General features: G+C 47.1%; 1 protein-coding gene across 3 annotated transcripts in view; it reads left to right on the forward strand.

Annotated features, from left to right (window-relative positions):
* Positions 1-18,954, forward strand: part of CFAP251 (cilia and flagella associated protein 251) — a 90,737-nt gene that overhangs the window by 52,232 nt on the left and 19,551 nt on the right. For 2 of the 3 annotated variants that reach the window (XM_060311066.1, XM_030860219.2), the window contains exons 19-22: positions 13-156; positions 14,928-15,156; positions 16,261-16,362; positions 17,551-17,660. In XM_060311066.1, the coding sequence (XP_060167049.1) occupies positions 13-156; positions 14,928-15,156; positions 16,261-16,362; positions 17,551-17,660 (585 nt within the window). Of the gene's footprint in view, positions 1-12; positions 157-14,927; positions 15,157-16,151; positions 16,363-17,550; positions 17,661-18,954 lie in introns of those variants that run through there. The other variant, XR_009566512.1, reaches the window with a different exon arrangement.

Genomic DNA, 18,954 nt, shown 5'->3' on the forward strand with positions numbered 1-18,954 from the left:
ATTTCCACATAGGAGCTGGAAGACTATTTTTACTATTCTCAGCTCCGTAGTCAAGGTATTGATACAATGGAGACCAGAAAGGTGTCGGAACACATCTGCCTGTCGGAGCTTCCTTTTGTCATGAGAGCAATTGGCTTTTACCCATCGGAAGAGAAGGTAGGTAGAATGAAAACAAGAACAGCCGTGCGATGTGTTATTTATAAAAACGACCTCAGGGAGCAATCATTATAGGTCAAAGTAAAAATTTAACACTATTCTTACGTAAATGGATCAGAAAGGAGGTCCTGGGCATAGCAGATGCACTGCTTAGAAACAGACTTGCCATAAAGATATTCTTGTAAGGCGGATTCCTTACCAGAGTTTGATGTTGGTAAGAGCATGGGCTTTGGAATTAGACAGAAGGCCCCTAGCTACATGAGGACCAGCCTCATCCAGTTCAAAGAGTTGATGCCCGCACAGCACTTGGCACAGAGTAGGCTACGTAGGAAGAGCTCAGTAAATGCTCGCTGTTGTGATCCTTTCCCTGTAGTTGCCATTCACCTGGCCTGTGTGAATGGGCTGCTCCTGCGAGGTGGGTGCTCATCCTGGGCTGCGGATGGAGCTCAGGAGATGCAGCCGCTCCTCAGAGCCTCGTAGCACACCCCATCTGTAAGGGGCTCCCAACAGGGACCAGAGGAAATGGTCCTCGTGGAAACTGGGGCTTAAAATGCAACTGATTGGGTTCTCTTACTGGAAATGCTAACACATTCTTATCGTAGAAAGTTTGGAAAAGATACACAAGTGGAATGAAGAAAATAATTACCTATAATCCCAGTACACAGAGACAACAGTTATTGGTATCTTCCTGGATTGATTTATATATAATGTGTGTGTATATATATATATATACATATATATATATACACACACACATAATTTTTAAAAAACTAATGGGTACCATATTGAATATATATTTTTATCCTATATTTTCACTTGATATTATGTAATACGCATTTCCCATTTCATTAACAGTTCTCTGAAAACTTGATTTATAAAGGATATAGCTTAATTTTAAAACTTTGTCTGATTTAGAAAATAGACCTGTAAAGAAGAAAATAGAAATGCCTCAGAGGTAATCATTATTAACATTCTGGTGGACTTCCTTCTATTGTTTTATGTTTAGATATAGATAAACAAAGGATTGTCATTATATGGTGTATATAGGTATATATGTCAACGTTTTGCAGAGTACGTGTGTATGTATATGTATACGTGTATAGCAACATTCTCAGTAACTGTTGTTTTGTGAGCATGTGGTGAAAATTCCTCGATAATATGCTTTTTACCGCTGGCTTTATTAAGATATAATTGACATATAACATTGTGTGCATTTAAGATATTCAATATAGTGATTTTATATACGTATAAATTAAAAAATTATTACCACGGCGTGGTTAGTTAACACATCCATCCCCTTGCATAGTTACAATTTTTTGTGTGTGATGAGAACTTTAAAAATCTACTATGTTTGCAACTTTCAAATATACTGTACTGTATTGTTAACTAGAGCCCCCATGCTGTACCTTACATCCCCAGGACATGTGTATCTTATAATTGGGAGTTTGTACCCTTTGACCACTTTTCACCCAGTTCTCCCACTCCCCACCCCCTGCCCCTGGCAACCACCAATCTGTTTCTGTTTCTGTGAGTTTGTTTGTTTTTGTTTTTGTTTTTGTTTGCAGTACGCAGGCCTCTCACTGTTGTGGCCTCTCCCGTTGCGGAGCATAGGCTCCAGACGCGCAGGCTCAGCGGCCATGGCTCACAGGCCCAGCCACTCCGCGGCATGTGGGATCTTCCTGGACCGGGGCACGAACCCGTGTCCCCTGCATTGGCAGGCAGACTCTCAACCACTGCGCCACCAGGGAAGCCCTCTTGTTTTCTTGATAAAAGCCATTCTGACAGGTGTGAGGTGATAGCTCATTGTGGTTTTGACTTGCATTTCCCTTATGGTTAGTGATGTGAGCACCTTTTCATGTACTTATTGATCATTTGAATATCTTCTTTAGAAAAATGTCTATTCAGGTCTTCTGCCCATTTTTTAAGTGGGTTATTTGGCTTTTTGCTATTGGTTGTGAGTCCCTTATGTATTTTAGATATCAACCCCTTATCAGATATGTGTGGTTTGCAAATATTTCCTCCCATTCTGTAGGTTGCTTTTTCATTTTGTCGATCGTTTCTTTTGCTGTGCAGAAGCTTTTTTTTTTTTTGCGGTACACAGGCCTCTCACTGCTGCGGCCTCTCCCACTGCGGAGCACAGACCCCAGATGCACAGGCTCAGCGGCCATGGCCCACGGGCCCAGCCACTCCACGGCATGTGGGATCCTCCCGGACCGGGGCACGAACCCGCGTCCCCTGCATCGGCAGGCAGACTCTCAACCACTGCGCCACCAGGGAAGCCCTGTGCAGAAGCTTTTTGGTTTGCTATAGACAACATGCTTTCGAAAGGCTGTATACTCAGTTGATCCATTCCCCAGTTGACAGACACATAGGTTGTCTGAAGTATTTTGGCTGTCAGAGACATGGCTGTGATGCACATCTCTGTGTATGGTTTTTGCATACTTCTCTGATTATTTTCCTGGGTCAGAGTCCTAGAAGTAGAATTACTGGGTCAGAGAATATGAACTTTAAGGCCCATTGCCAAATAGTTTTCCAGAAATGTAGCATTTTGCAGCTCACCATCAAACATACATAACTCCTGAAACCCAGCTAAGACTCAATGTTCACATTAGGTGTCCGAGCACATTTTAGTGATGTGAGCTGTGGTCCCAGTCATTTCCCTTGGCTTCAGTGGCCTACCCAGAATCACCTTTTTTTGGGTGCTCCAAGTATGACTGGAAGGTGACTTTTATTCTCCAAGTAGCATCTGGAGAAATGAGTTTTCAGAGCCCATAAACCCAGCTGAGTCTTGAATGAGTACCTTAAAAACATCAGGGGGACTTCCCTGGTGGCGCAGTGGTTAAGAAGCCACCTGCCAGTGCAGGGAACACGGGTTCAAGCCCTGGTCCGGGAAGATCCCACATGCCGCAGAGCAACTAAGCCCGTGCACCACAACTACTGAGCCTGTGCTCTACAGCCCACAAGCCAAAACTGCTGAGCCCCCGTACCACAACTACTGAAGGCCACGCGCTCTAGAGCCCGTGCTCTGCAACAAGAGAAGCCACAGCAATGAGAAGCCCGCGCACCACAACGATGAGTAACCCCCGCTCGCTGCAGCTAGAGAAAGCCTGCGTGCAGCAGCAAAGACGCAACGCAGCCAAAAAAAGAAAAAAGTCAGGGATTCTTTAAGCTCCTCAAAAGGTCTTTTGACCAGTGTTCATTTTGTAAAAGTATATGGTCAGAAACAGAAGCAACTACCCGTAAAGTTTGTGCGACCCACATAAAAGTGTTCCCTAGAGCTGTGTTTCTAAAGCATGTTCCTTAGAACATTGTTTCCCAAACTGGCAACCTGCAACAGAATTACCTGGAGCATTTATTAAAAAATCAGATTCCTGGGCCCCATCCCAGACCTAGCCAATCAGAATCTCAGTGTATGGGGCCTGGGAGTCTGCATTTTCCACTTTGCCCCTTACCTGGTAGTCCAGCTGGGAAGAGGCCCTCCTCCACAGTGCCGCAAAGACTCAGTTGCTACCTGCAGTGTCTAAGGATCATATTCATATGAAACTCACCAAAATGCCATCATGGGGGCTTCCCTGGTGGTGCAGTGGTTGAGAGTCCGCCTGCCGATGCAGGGGACACGGGTTCGTGCCCCGGTCCGGGAAGATCCCACGTGCTGTGGAGCGGATGGGCCCATGAGCCATGGCCGCTGAGCCTGCGCGTCCGGAGCCTGTGCTCCGCAACGGGAGAGGCCACAACAGTGAGAGGCCCGCGTACCGCAAAAAAAAAAAAAAAAAAGCCATCATGAGCCAGATGTCTCACATTTCCTGTAAGCACTCAGGAGCCTCTCTCTGATGGCTGCAGATCCAAGCCTTCCTACTAGGGAAGCAGCACTGGGTAGCGGCTGGGAGCACAGGCTCCTGGGTCAGGTGGCTCTGGGTTTGACTCCTGACTATAACCACTCGCCAGCTGTGAGACTTGGTCAAGTTTCTGAACCTCTCTAAGCCTCAGTTTCCTCATCTGTAGAATGGGGCTAATAGTAGTACCCAGCCCCTGGAATTATTGTGGCGATTAAATGAGTATCTGATTAGTACAGTACAGGGCACATGTTAAAGGTTTGAAAAAACACCATCCAGTGTTATTACCTCCACCATCCATCCTGTCCTCGTCTCTGGATGTGTGATTATAAAAGGCCTTTAGATGAAGGTCTCTGTGACCCTGTGGATCTTTGTTTATAATACCCTCTCTAAAATCAGTTTTTTATTTTCTTGATTTGTCTCGTAAAGAGACTTTATGTAAATGGCCGAAAGTCATCATGCTGATGGCAGCCTTCTCACTCAGGATTCTTGATTTTAAACCCTGGGCCCGTGTAAATGTGTCCTCTGCAGTCCTGCTTTGTCGATAAGGGAATTCTGGGTGTTTATCCTTTGTGACTGTCACCCACCTGCCACATGAATCGCTGAAGGAGGAGGGTGGCACAGAGTGGCTGTGGTTTTTCTGCTTCCTCTAGAAGTAAGAAGTGTAATTACCAAAGGCTCACTCCGTTGTCCTATCATTGGCCAAAAATAATAAAGCTTAACAACCTATCGAAATCTTGCTGATGAGTAAAAAGTACCCAGAGGGACTTCCCTGGTGGTCCAGTGGTTAGGTCTCGCTGCTTTCACTGCCAAGGGCCCCGGTTCAATCCCTGGTTGGGGAACTAAGATCCCACAAGCCACGCAGCATGGCAAAAAAAAAAAAAAAAAAGTACCCAGAAAAAAAGGTTAGTCTGCAACAAATGTTATAAAGTGACATGGAATATTATTTTACCCACATTAAAATGGTCATTGCAAGGTTGTCACTGACTGTTGTGTCACTGACTGTTGTGTCCCCCCCCCACCAGCTGCTAAAAAGGGGTTTCAGTGCCCCACTCAGTGTCTTCATAAGTCCCCTGGAGTCCAGGGTTTTTAATCCACTTAAAAAATAAATTTACTCTTTGGAGATGTTTTCTGAAGGCCCCCGATCCAGATGTGGCCACATCTGAGTGCAAACACTGTTCGCTGATGAATTAGTTTATATCTGAAGCTCCGAGGGGAGAACTTTTTGATCTCTAGTTTCCATCAGATTTATAGCGATTTTAATAAAAATGTTTTCGGGGCTTTGAAACTTTTAAACCCAGGCTTCGTCATGGTTAATGAAACATTTCCTCTTAAGATGCAGCTGTTCCCCCTCCCCCGAGAAGTGGCATGAAGAACTATGTGCCGCTGATAAGAGTATTTTCACACTTGGTTACTTGAAAGACTTAGAAACACAGACTCAAGCCAGCCCCCCAAGGCTCTACATTATTTATATCTTTTCTTACGTCATTTTAACTGCCTTGGGGATTTGAATCTAGTCAGTGTGGTAGATTGAAGCCAAATTATACAAGAATGTAACCCTCCCCAAAGAATCCCTAACCATTCCCATCTTCTGCAGAACACAGCCAAAGAGGTGAGGTGGGCTGCTCTTACAAATCTTCATTTTTTTTTAAAAAGAAAGATCTTCAATGTTTATAATGTTATAAACCCTAAGTTTGGGTTCCTAAGTTAGGGCTCTTCACAGTTTGTATAGCTGATTTCACATATGAGAAAGTGTCATCTTCCAGCTCTACAGATATATTTTCCCCCCCGGGACCTTGGAATATCGTGTTGGGGCCTGTGCGTCACGTGTGTCCCCTGGTCACTTGTGGCTATGTTTCTATTTAGCTTGCAGAGCGTTATAGATTCTTGATGGGTTTTTGCAATGAATTAACAGCAGTTCGACCACTTAGTTCTATAAATTGAGGCCAATCCTGGCAGAGAGGTGTGTGCCCAGCAAGAGCTCACATCGTGGAGGCTCAGCAGATCTTGGTCGGACGAGTACACGAATGAACGATATGCTCACCAGTCATGTTTGACTGCAGAAACAATAAGGAAGACAGAATCCCTGACATTATTGTTTGATCTCAGAGTAATGAATAGTAGCCCTAACTAGTTGGTATACTCAGCAGCTTTAGCCTCGTTTAGGAGGGTTTGGAGAGGAAATAATCACTTAACTTTTTAAACGTGCTTACCTTTGGACCCAGCAATTCTGCTTTTAGGAGTATATCCTGCAGGAAAACTCAGGCAAGTGTAACAGTGATGTACTGCGGGATAGTTTGTAATAGTGAAAAATTAAAACGACCTTAAGGTCCGTTACTAGGAGATGGGGTGAATCAAGTAAGGTACACCTACACTCAGTAGTTATTAAACAGTGAAATTGACCTATGATTCTTTTTTTTCTGTCCTCTTCTTTTTTTTATTTTTTAATTTTATTTATTTGGCTGCCTCGGGTCTTAGCTGCAGCGCACGGGCTCTTTGTTGCCGTGCGCGGGCTTCTCTCTAGCTGTGGCACGCGGGCTCCAGAGCGCGTGGGCTCAGTAGTTGCGGCGCATGGACTTAGCTGTCCCGTAGCATGTGGAATCTTAGTTCCCCGACCGGGGATCGAACCCACGTCCCCCGTATTGGAAGGCGGACTCTTAACCACTGGACCACCAGGGAAGTCCCTGACGTATGATTCTTGACTCAGAAAGAATGTGCTGGTTTTGTTGTTAAAGGACAGAAGGAAAGTTGCAAAAGAGTATGTAAAGCATGACCTCATTTCATTAACAATAATATATAGATCTCATATATGCCTAGCAAAACTGAAAGAACTTCTTCCAAACCTTTAACGACACTGACCTCTGAGGCACGGGATCCGTGAGAACTTTTACTCTCTACTTTCTACATATCACCCCCGTCAGCTGGGACCTCTGGTACCAGCTGGAACCCAGCCCTGGCTCCCACCCATAGTCTGAGCTCGGGGCTGCCCTGGGGGCTCGCGCTCTCCTGGCCTCGGGGCTCCCCCGTGTGCGTGTGCACACTCCAGGTCATTCCAGACATGACGCTCAGCATCTTCCTCCTTTTCCACAAACACAGAAAGCCCACCCACACAAGACAGCTTCCCTGGAACACTGGGAATCACCAGAAGGGTTCACGCATAACCGCCTTCCGCAGCAGCTTACCTAAAACTCCTCATTAGACCTTCTCCCCCGTGCCGATGACCACCCCCAGGGGGGCTTCCTTGCTGGTCTTGACCCCCCACCGAGCTCTGCTCCCCCTCTTCCTTCCCTGAGGAGCACCCCCTCCCGTCCCTCTGCTGGCCGTGCCAGTTCAGCTCTTAGCTTCTATTTCCAAATCTGCAGTATAAGCCCATCTCTAGGGTTTACAAATGAAAAAACTTCCCATTTAGTCGCATCCACTCTCCTTAGAAGACCATCGTGGCTGTAAATTGCCGGGGAGAGGGGAGGCTCATACATGCATTTCTGTAGAATTTAATTTTTCTTAACTACAAGCAGTAGCTTGTATTGCTTTTGTATTCAGAACAAAACCCAGAAAGATAAACGAACAAATCCTCCCCAAGCCTTGTGTGCTAATCTTTGTGGCTAAACGGCAGTCCCAGCTGGGATGGAGGGAGCGTAGCCAGGTGGCACAGCCGCCCACCGTAGGAGGAGGAGAAATTTGAGCCAACGGTCATGGGCACAGTTTCCGCTCTGATGAAGACCCCAGGGGAATTGGGAAATTTGCACTTTGAAGAAAGGTCCTCGGTGGGTTGGATTTGTTCTGAAGCATAAATATCACGAGGTGTTTCCATCCTGAAAGTGAGAGAAATGGCCCACTGCTGTCAGGAGGCCTTCCTGGTCCACTGAGAACCCTACTCCAGGGAGCACTGCTGTTGTCACACTTACAGCATCTAAAGAAAGAAATACTAAAATGCTGCGCGGCCACTAAAAAAGAATGCAGCTGATGATATCAATAACACCAACAGCGGCAACAGCAGACCAGCCCTTCTCGCTTGAGCGCTCGCTGAGAGCCAAGGACCGTGCCAGCCCCCCTGGCGTTTAGTCCTCACGGCAAGAAGACGCTTTTATCATCTCCATTTTACCAACCAGGACAGTGAGGCTTAGGGGGATGAGGAAGCGTGCACGGCCACTCGGGGCCGCGGTCTGTACCCCAGCTGGCTGGTCTTAGTGCAAACAAAAGTCAGGACATCAAACACTGGCTATTGCTGAGGGATGGGGCATGGTAGAGCACTTTACTTCTATTCTTTACATCTCCAGTGTTTGCATTTTTTATAACAAGCACATATTCATCTTTACTGGTTTTATGATGGTAAAAGAACAGATCATAGTCATGGTGAAAATTACATTTTTAAAAACTGATGGCATTTGTTACGTGCCTTTGCCATTGCTTCACCTCTGTATTATATTTCTTTTTTTTTTTTGGCCTCACCGTGAAGCATGTGGGATCTTAGTTCCCCGACCAAGGATCAAACCTGCACCCCCTGCATTGGAGGTGCGGAGTCTTAACCGCCAGACTGCCAAGGAAGTCCCTATTTTTCTTCCTTTTGTTATTATTATTATTATTTTTGGCCACGCCTCATGGCTTGCGGGATCTCCCCTGACCAAGGCAGTGAAAACGCAGAATCCTAGCCACTAGACCACCGGGGAACTCCCTATTTTTTTTCCTTTTAATCAACTTTATTGAGATATATCACATATCATACAATTTACCTATTTAAAGTGAGTCAATGGCTTTTAGTATGTTCACAGGGTTGTGCAACCATCACCACTATCGAATCCTGGAACATGTTTATCACCCTAAAAAGAAACCCTGTACCCATTAGCCGTCACTTCCCATCCCCCCTCCTCAGCCCCTGGCATCCACTAGTCTACTTCCCATCTCCGGATTTGCCTCTTCTGGACATTTCATATAGATGTAATCATGTGATGTGCGACCGTTTGTGTCTGTCTTCTTTCACTGTTTTCAAGGTGCATCCATGTTGTAGCATAATCAGTACTTCACTCCTTTTTCTAGAGGAGTAAAGAAAAGAGAAGCCACTGCGGTGGCTTCTCTTGTTGCGGAGCTCGGGCTCTAGGCGCATGGGCTTCAGTAGTTGTGGCTTGCGGGCTCCAGAGCGCAGGCTCAGTAGTTGTGGCACACGGGCTTAGCTGTTCCGCGGCATGTGGGATCTTCCTGGACCAGGGCTCGAACCCATGTCCCCTGCATTGGCAGGCGGCTTCTTAACCACTGCACCACAAGGGAATTCTGTCATTCAGATTTTAAAACCTTTAAAAACATTCACCTGGGGTGGGGAAGAATCCCCGGAAGTGCTTGCAGCCTGGGCCCCGTGAGGGGCTGGGCAGAGGTCACCATAAAAGGCGCTGGGAATGGCGGTGTTGTCATCTCTTGAGTCTCCCCCCGGCCGGCAGACAGCAGGGAGAGAGCGCTGTGGCCCAGCACCAATGACTGGCCTTCTCCTGGGTCGGTGTCCAGTGGGCAGGACCTGACGGGAGGCAGCTGTTGTGCAGATAGTTACTGGAGAGGGGGGCAGTTGTGAGTGACAGAGTGATGCGCCAACAGCAGAGGCATCTGCAGCCCTGGAAGCTGCTGCCCAGACCCTCCTTCCCTGCCCCAGGTCAGTGCGAAACGCCGCCGCGATGGGCCACACGGAGGGGGTGTGAGGCGAAGAGGATGCTGTGAGGAAAGACTGTCTCCTCATTTGCCAGGGACGGTCTAGAGAGCACTAGGTGTGTCTAAGGAGGAGGGAGAGTCCTTCCAGCCCGCGAGTCTATGAAACTATCACAGAAGAAACCGACGCGCACCAGGAGCCCCTTTATAAAGACGAGGAATGGCGCCAGTTCAAGTGTATCATGTTCCTCTCCGTTTAACAGGGAGGTTATAAAACTTAATTATAAGACACAATTCTAAGGCCATCGGTGGCTTCCTGTGGCTGACAACAGGATCGCAAACCCAAAGGCCTATGGGGAGAATGACAGCGGCAGGAGTAAAGCAGTCCTGGGCCAGGGGACCCCGGCCCTCCAAGGACAGGCCACCCTTACGTCTCGGGGCCTGGGCAATGGTACCAGCAGAGGTCCAGGGGCCGACTGTGTAAATGTTTAAAAGTTATAAATCAGGAATTCCCTGGTGGTCCAGTGGTTAGGGCTCTGCGCTTTCACTGCCGAGGGCCCAGGTTCAATCCCTGGTTGGGGACCTAGGATCCTACAAGTTGCATGGCGCGCGGCCAAAAAAAAAAAGTTATAACTCAAATGACAAGCTGTTGAATAGATACTCGGCCTCAACAGTTCTACCTTTTTTTAAAATTTTTAATTAATTAATTTATTTATTTATTTTTGGCTGTGTTGGGTCTCGTTGCACACAGGCTTTCTCTAGTTGTGGCGAGCAGGGGCTACTCTTCGTTGCGGTTCACGGGCTTCTCGCTGCGGTGGCTTCTCTTGTTGCAGAGCACAGGCTCTATGCGTGCGCGGGCTTCAGTAGTTGTGGCTCGCGGGCTCAGTAGTTGTGGCCCACGGGCTCTAGAGCACAGGCTCGGTAGTTGTGGCGCCCAGGCTTAGTTGCTTCGCGGCATGTGGGATCTTCCCGGACCAGGGCTCGAACCCGTGTCCCCTGCCTTGGCAGGAGGATTCCTAACCACTGCGCCACCAGGGAAGCCCCCCTTTTTTGAGTTTTAAGAGAACTTCTTCCATGGCCTCATTGTGCCCACGGTGTTTCATTCATTCAGTAAACGTTTCTCTGGGCCCCCACGATGTGCCGGGCTCTGAGCAAAGCTGCTGTGGAAATAGAGATGAACGCTATTGCTACAGCTTAATGGAGGAGACAGATGTGGGCCTGAAGAATTAGAATATGCCTCACAGCTGCCACCCACCATTGCTCCGTGATGAAAATCACAAGCCGGATGCTGATTCTTTTTGGCATGAGCGTCACCTCCGCTAGCCGCTGTGGTGTAAGAGCTGGTTCTCAAAGCTGTGGCCCCCAGACCAGCAGTCTGTGTTTTTTCTTTTTTTTTTTTTTTTTTGCATTACGTGGGCCTCTCACTGCTGTGGCCTCTCCCGTTGCAGAGCACAGGCTCCGGACGCGCAGGCTCAGCGGCCATGGCTCACGGGCCCAGCCGCTCCGCGGCATGTGAGATCTTCCCGGACCGGGGCACGAACCCGCGTCCCCTGCATCGGCAGGTGGACTCCCAACCACTGCGCCACCAGGGAAGCCCCAGCAGTCTGTGTTTTAAGGGGCCCTCCTGCTCATGTTGATACCTGATAAAGTTTGAGATCCCATGCCTTAAAGCCATACTTCTCAACCTTGGCCACACCTTCATATCCCCTGGGGAGCTTTTAAAAACTATGACTGCTTATACTCCACCCCAGAACAATTAAATCAGGGTCTCTGGGAATGGGGCCGAGGCCTTAGAATGTTTAAAGCTCCCTGGGTGAATCAGACGAACCACTGCCTTAGTGGATGACAGGCCGGCGTGAGAATGCCAATAATAGGCCGGGCTGAGCCAGCCAGCGCGCTCTGGGCGACCGCGGGGCCTGGGAAGGCTCTGGGCATTCCATTCGGGCTCCGAGGTTCCTCTCCCAAGCACGAACCTCGTTTAGACACGTAGCAGCACCTGCCTCTTCAACTAACCCAGAGTAGGCTCGGGAAAGAGACGTCATGATGCTGAAGCTGCCAGCTCTCTGCCTGTTGAGCAGTGATCTTCGGCCAGTCATTTGGGGAAAGAGAGTAAGAGGTGAGTCACCTACAGAGTGGTTTGTGCCAGGAACGTTCCCTGAGATCTTTGGAACGCTCCGGGTGTGAGTAACTCCAGGCACGTTTGGATTCCTTCTTTGTCCTCTTCGGGTTAGTCTCCTATTTCTCAATTGAGTTTGAATCGTATATCGCGTTTGTAAAGTACACGTGTCATTTACGTTATAATTTATGTATTTATAAATTATAATTTATGTTATAATTACATGCATTGTAATTAGCAAGGGCATAGGAAGTTTAGGAATCACAAGAACAATTACTGCCGGTTGAGTGCTGACTGTGTTAGGCACTGTGTCAGCACTTTAGATACATTGTCACGGTAAGCCTCAGATCAGCCCACTGCAAACGGTTTACCATGTTACTCCCTTTTTCAAGACAGGAAACTGAGGATAAGGAATGTTAAGTTACTAACCCAAAGTCATATAGAAAATGGCAGAACCAGGTTTTGAACCTAGGTCTGCCATCAAAGATCATAGTGTTAGCCCCAGTCTCCTTTGGCTCATAGTAAGTGGTAGCACATGCATATACTAGTAGTATTAAAATCATATAGTAGAATCTGTAAATAATATATGCTACTGGATAGTTTTATTTATACACAAAATTGTACATAATTTAACGTGCAGTTGTACATAATATAAACTCAACAAATGCTGTATATGAAAATGTTACCAATTAGAGCTACTTGCATAGTACCAATTATGGTTCGTTTGTATCCATAACCAATGATGTTATATCTAAAGACCATTCCTGGAATGTTGCATTGAAGATATATGGCTTCTTTGAAAATATTAGGCGATTACTAAGATACAGTGTAAAAAGGGGAAAAGCAGGATACAAAAGCAGGATACAAAAAAGGATATATACACGTACCAGTTTTGCAAAAAAAAAATAGACACATGTGTTTTATATGCATGGGAAAAAGTGGAAGGAAGGTACCGCAGATCTTTCACAGAAATGATGGCTGGACTGCAAGAGGTTTGTATTTTCTTCTTGATACTTGGGGCAAGACCAAGACACTAGGATGTTCCAGACAGGCTAATATTTGGCATTGCTTCAAACTGGTGCTCTTTCCATTTTTGTTCTACATTTATTTAGTGGACAGGGAGAAATTGGCTATCTATTGATAAATATTGTGTACAAATATAGATTCTCTTCCTGATTCATTCCTACAGACCAAAGAAGTTCAGGTTCTGGGGGAAAAAAATTATTTCCCACTTTTCTGTGGCTCTTATTCTCTCTCTCTCTCTCTCTCTCTCTGTAAAATTCAAAACGCTGCAATTTGGAGGGACACATATTAGTTTCAAATGTAGACACTAAAATAAATTACTCATTTCTAGCCCTTTGTCAGGCACCGTTCAGGTTTCTGAATTTTAGCCGGCTGCAGTGTGCGTGGTACAAAAATACTGCACAGAGAAGGCTGATGGGAGTGGGGAGTGGTTTCGTTTGTTTCTGTGTTCTATTTCTCGCCTCCTTGCATTTTGCCAGTTACGCAAGGAGCCCTGTGTGGAGACCTGCATTAACTGGCGCCACATTTCCATTTGAATCCACAGACATGTCAGCACTCTGCTCATTCTAGGAAATTTGGAAAATACGCAAAGAGTGACTTTCCAAATCAGAAAGCAGCCCTCACAGAATGAGTTGGGAATTGTTCCCTTTTCTTATGTTTTTGGGAGAGTTTGTGGGGGATTGGTATTCTTTAAATATTTGGTAGAATTCACCAATGAAGCCATTTGGTCCTTGGTTTTTCTTTGCGGAAGCTGTAAAGTTACTAATTCAATCTATTTACTTGTTATAGGTCTGTTTAGATTTTCTCTGTCTTCTTGAGTCAGTTTTGGTCATTTGTATCTTTCTAGGAATTTGTCCATTTCACCTAAGTTATCTGATTTGTTGGCATGTAATTGCTCATACTCTTTTTAATCTCTGTAAGATTGGTACTGGTATTCCCTCTTTCATTCCTGATTTTAATAATTTGAGTCTTTTCTCTTCTTTCTCTTGGTTAGTCTCGCTTAAGCCTTGCCAACTGTGTTGATATTTTCAATGAATGATGGCTTCTTAGGTCTTCATTTTAAAAATTATATCACATAAGTTGTATGTATGTTACATAGAATCTTTTGAGTATATAAAACATTGCAGGATAAAGATGGAAAAGAAAGAAAGGAAAAAAGAATCATGGTGCAGTTAGTTGCCTTAAGAAACTTACCACAGCCTTAGGTCCTGTATTTGAGTTTCACACTGAATTATTTGCTTGTTCATCTAAACTAATTTCTAAATTCTTCAGGATTCCATCTTTTTTTTTTTTTTTTTTGCATTACGCGGGCCTCTCACTGTTGCGGCCTCTCCCGCTGCGGAGCACAGGCTCTGGACACACAGGCTCAGCGGTCATGGCTCACGGGCCCAGCTGCTCCGCGGCATGTGGGATCCTCCCGGACCGGGGCACAAACCCGTGTCCCCTGCATTGGCAGGCGGACTCTCAACCACTGCACCACCAGGGAAGCCCAGGATTCCATCTTTTAAATGAAACTAATATCTTCTTCACAAAGCAAGGATGTAGTAGATACACTGTGAGATACTTAGGTGAAAAGTGAAGAAATGAAACACTGTTCATGCCAATGCTAATAGTATTGACCAGTTGGACAGTGGATCAAAGCTGCTGTAAAATTTAGTACCACAAAGTGGGTGGCTTCACACAACAGGAATTTATTCTCTCATGGAAGTCTGAAATCAAGGTGTCAGCAGGGTCATGCTCTCTATGAAACATGTAGAGGATAATGTGTGTCCTCGCCTCTTCTATCTTCTGCAGTTACCATCAATCCTTGATGTTCCTTGGCTTAAGCTGTATCCCTCCAACCACTGCCTCGGCCATCACATGTCCATCTTGGCCCTGAATGTCTCTTTCCTCTTTTTATGAGGATACCGGTCATGTTGTATGAAAGGCCCACCCTCCTCCAGTACAACCTCATCTTAACTAATGACATCTGCCCTGAGGGACTGAGGGACTTGGGGTTAGGACTTCAACCTATCTTTCTTTGGAGGGGGGATACAGTCAACTCATAACATACATGTTCTAAGCTAACGGTGAACATTTGTCTGTTACTCTCCAATTCTTAGAAGTCTATCAAAGTGTCTTTTCTGCTTACCATGGTCTTTTTTTTATTCCCCCCTAAACCTCTTTCCTAGATTGAAGATATGTTTAATGAAATCAGATTTAGTGAGTATGTGGACACTGGAAAACTAATTGACAAAATCAACCTACCGGATTTCTTCAAAGTTTACCTTAATCACAGACCACCCTTCGGTAACACCATGAGTGGCATCCAGCGGAGCTTTGACATTCTTGGTTTTACCAATTCAAAGGGAAAGAAAGCTATTCGAAGAGAGGATTTTCTGAAACTGCTTCAAACCAAAGGTAAATACCTAAATAGGTATATCTCGTAACACCCTTGAGCCATTCCCACTGGAGAGAACTGAGCTGGGAGACAGAACGCCCTCCAGCATCTCTAGTTTGACTGGACTTCAGCCGCAAGGATGCCGCTTACTGACCCACATGGCTGGCAAACACGGGGTAAAGGGAAGGATGCCGGGAACCAGAAGGATGCAGTTTATGTTTCAACTTCCTGGAGCTGCAAGATTCAGGGCCTTCACTCGTAAAGCAGGAATACAAGTGCCAGCCATCAACCTCACAGAGCTACTACGAGACTGGGTTGCATTTGTGAAATAAAACCACACCAAAGTAAAACTTTTCATTTTTACCTATTCTTTTCCTCATCGTACTTTTTAAAAAAATACATTTATTTATTTATTTTTGGCTGCTTTGGGTCTTTGTTGCTGCGCTCGGGCTTTCTCTAGTTGCGGCAAGCGGGGGCTACTCTTCGTTGTGGTGCGCAGGCTTCTCTCTTCGTTGCAGTGCGTGGGCTTCTCATCGCAGTGGCTTCTCGTTGCAGAGCACGGGCTCTAGGCGTGTGGGCTTCTGTAGTTGTGGAACGCGGGCTCAGTAATTGTGGCTTATGGCCTCTAGAGCGCAGGCTCAGTAGTTGTGGCGCACAGGCTTAGTTGCTCCGCAGCATGTGGGATCTTCCCGGATCAGGGCTCAAACCCATGTCCCCTGCATTGGCAGGCGGATTCTTAGCCACTGCGCCACCAGGGAAGTCCTTCCTCATCGTTTTATGTGAGGAAGTCAAGTAGCCCTTTTCTCTGGGCGATCATTTCATCTTAGCCAAACTGCTGCTTCTAATGTGAGGGAATTTGAAATGAAGCTAAGCACAGTCTTTATCAGAGTGCTGTCTTCTTTCTCTGCACAAGCCCCAACACAGCCCCCTGGGTTGGAGTCCCATTTTTAGCACCATATAAGGAAGTCTATGTGACAGTAACATGGGACTCCCTAGAATGTTTTTGTGTCTCCAGGAAACAGTGGAATCATTCTCTTGAAGACCCCAGAATGATGATGCTAAACTCTGACGTGAGGCTCAGTCCCATGAGCTGAACAGCCTCCTTTTCCCTTTGTGATGCCCAGGTGAGCACATGACGGAAGAGGAGATGTCTGACTGCTTCGCTACACTGTTCGGACTGAATCCTGAGGGCTGGAAATCCGAGCCCGCAGCCTCTTCTGTCAAAGGTACTACAGTGGGCTCTGTCTGGACACGTAGCTGAGCTGCACTAATTTGTTGGCGACTTAAGTGCATTTAAGTCTTCTAACTGGTGCAAGCCACTCTCCTTCATACCATGCACACAACAAAGCAAGTCTGTTGGGAACGCAACATGAATAAGTTATAAAAAGACCAGGGAGTGGTGGTCATGTCTAAGAGATGAAAGCTTTTGTTCTTGTGCTCCGTCCTTCCTTCGTGTCTCCCAGCCTTGTTTCTTCCCTTTATTCCCCCGATTCAGTCCTCATCTTTCCAGCTTGGGTAGGCGAATCTTGGCCACTAGTAGAGGATACAGTTCGGAAGCTCTTTCAGAAGAGGTATCGTCATGAGAGCCTTGGATAAGGAGAGGGCAGGGACTCGGCAGGCAGGCACGAGCCCGACTTCAAGCTGCCAGAGCTTGAACATCTTTAAAGATCATCCTGGGACTCCCCTGGCAGTCCAGTGGTTAGGACTCCGCGCTTCCACTGCAGGGGGCGTGGGTTCGATCCCTGGTCGGGGAACTAAGATCCCGCATGCTGTGCAGTGTGGCCAAAAAAAAAAAAATCCTCCTCTCCTTTCCTGTCTGAGGATTTCCCACCTCCTTCTTTTAGCTCACTGACGCCCTTGTGCTGGAACGTGTCCATGGACAACCCCGAGTGCTGCCCTGCTGCCCCCATGGGGTCGGGAGCAAAGACTCCTCACCAGGCTTCCTTCTCCCTCTCCTTCTGTTGTCTGTTCCCAATTTCAAATTGAACAGAGTTCCTAACACAGATAGTTCTAGACTCCAGGAGCTGATTGGTCATTTCCAACCTGCAAGCTCCTCTATGCCATTCCTTGTGTACCTGGGATCTCAGAATGTAATTTTCCCAATTGTTTTATATACACACACATGTATACAGTGTTCCTAAGTGTCTCAAAACAGTAAAATCAATGATGCCTTGTAGTTGAGGCTTTCCAGTGAAGTGTGCAGAGTTTTGGGTAACAGTGCTCCAAACCCAAATCACAAAGGAGGGATTTTAACCAGTTTCCACCCAAAGGTTTTCACAGAATCAGGGCCAAATCCCAGCACAAAGCTCCTCTCACTTTTGTTTAGTATCATTTCCTCATATTTTTGGAAAATGCTTCAGAGTTAAAAACCTAATTGTTATGAAGGCATTTGCTTTCTTTTCTTGTTTGGTTAGGTTCAGAAATTTGCTTTGAAGAAGAACTTCCAGACGAAATCACTGCAGAAATATTCACGACTCAAATTCTTGGCCTAACCATTTCCCAAGATTCTGGACAAGATCCTACGGTCAGTGAAGTTGAAAGGAGTGCCTGAAGCACAAAGGACTTTGTGTGTGTGTGTTTTTTCCACAAGGCACTGCTTTTCCCACATTTCCCTACCCCTACTCTAATCTTCAGAACGTTTAGACATTAAAAGCAAATTTCTGTTAAGCAATGGAATTCACAAAGTTGGACATTCCACTGTTTCTGAAATAGAAAAGTGGGTGGAGGCAAGAAAAACGATGGCAGCTGGATGGAAAGGGTGTCTGGAGACCCCGGCCGCCATTCTCATGCCTAATCCACGGCAGTGCTGCCTGGAGGGGGTTTGGACAGGATGAGAAGGTGGCGTGGTCCCCGGGGGCAGAAGGGGCCTCAGGCAGCAGCAGGCCTTCCTCGTGGCAAGTGTGGCCTTATTTCTATCCCCTCAAGTGGCACCTGGACCCTTAGCCTAATGTGGCCTGATATGCGTCACCCCAGCCTGCTATTAGGCTGGGGCGGGGGCGTTGGGTGCTCTGGGCTCCCGAGAGCCCCGGCTTGTGGCTTCTTATGAGCAAAACCCCTGAGCAGTTGTGTGCGACCGTTATGAAGAGCATCCCCGGCCATGCTTAACGCTGGTGGCACCTGCCAGAGAGAATGCAGAACAGAGCAGCCCCGGAGCCCTGTGTGTACCGCAGCTGGACCAGAAACGGCCGGCCGGCCGGCCTCCCCGGGGCAGAGCTCAGCAGACGGGAGCCGCCCCCTCACACAGCGCACGCGCCGCAGAGGCCAGCGTGGTTGATTCGCAGCCTTGAACTCCGCTGGGCTGCAGAACTCGTAGCAGGCGAAAGCAGTTCCCCGGCGCGGCTCGGGGTGTTGAGGGAACGTGACTCAGGCTTCAGCAGCATTCTGACCTTGAAGATAGGGTACCCTCGTCATATAAACAGATGGAAGTTATGGTCTGATTTTAAGAGTTTTGTCCTCAGTTATGAGGTCTCACTCAGGCAAATGGGCCAAAGGTTATTCTCCACACGTGCTTAGTCCGACACACCCGCCGGCCAGTACCAGCTCCTTCCCCGGAGAAACCAGCCTTTGAGATGATGTTTCTGACCCCCGGAGCAGGGGTCTGTGTGAGAGAAACAGAACGGCTGCAGCACCCTCCTCCAGGCACAGAGCCCCCTGCGTGGCGGCCGTTTGGAAACTTGGCTCTGTGGGTCCTTGGGACAGCCTGGAACACAGAACAGAGCCGTATCCCCCACCGCGGCTGTGTCACCACCGCCTCAGGACAGCCGGCGCCCGCTCATCACACTGTATACCTCCAGGGCTTTGCAACCTGGTTTACATTT

The sequence above is a fragment of the Globicephala melas genome, chromosome 13 (genome assembly GCF_963455315.2).
Source record: "Globicephala melas chromosome 13, mGloMel1.2, whole genome shotgun sequence".
Taxonomy (NCBI): Eukaryota; Metazoa; Chordata; class Mammalia; order Artiodactyla; family Delphinidae; genus Globicephala; species Globicephala melas.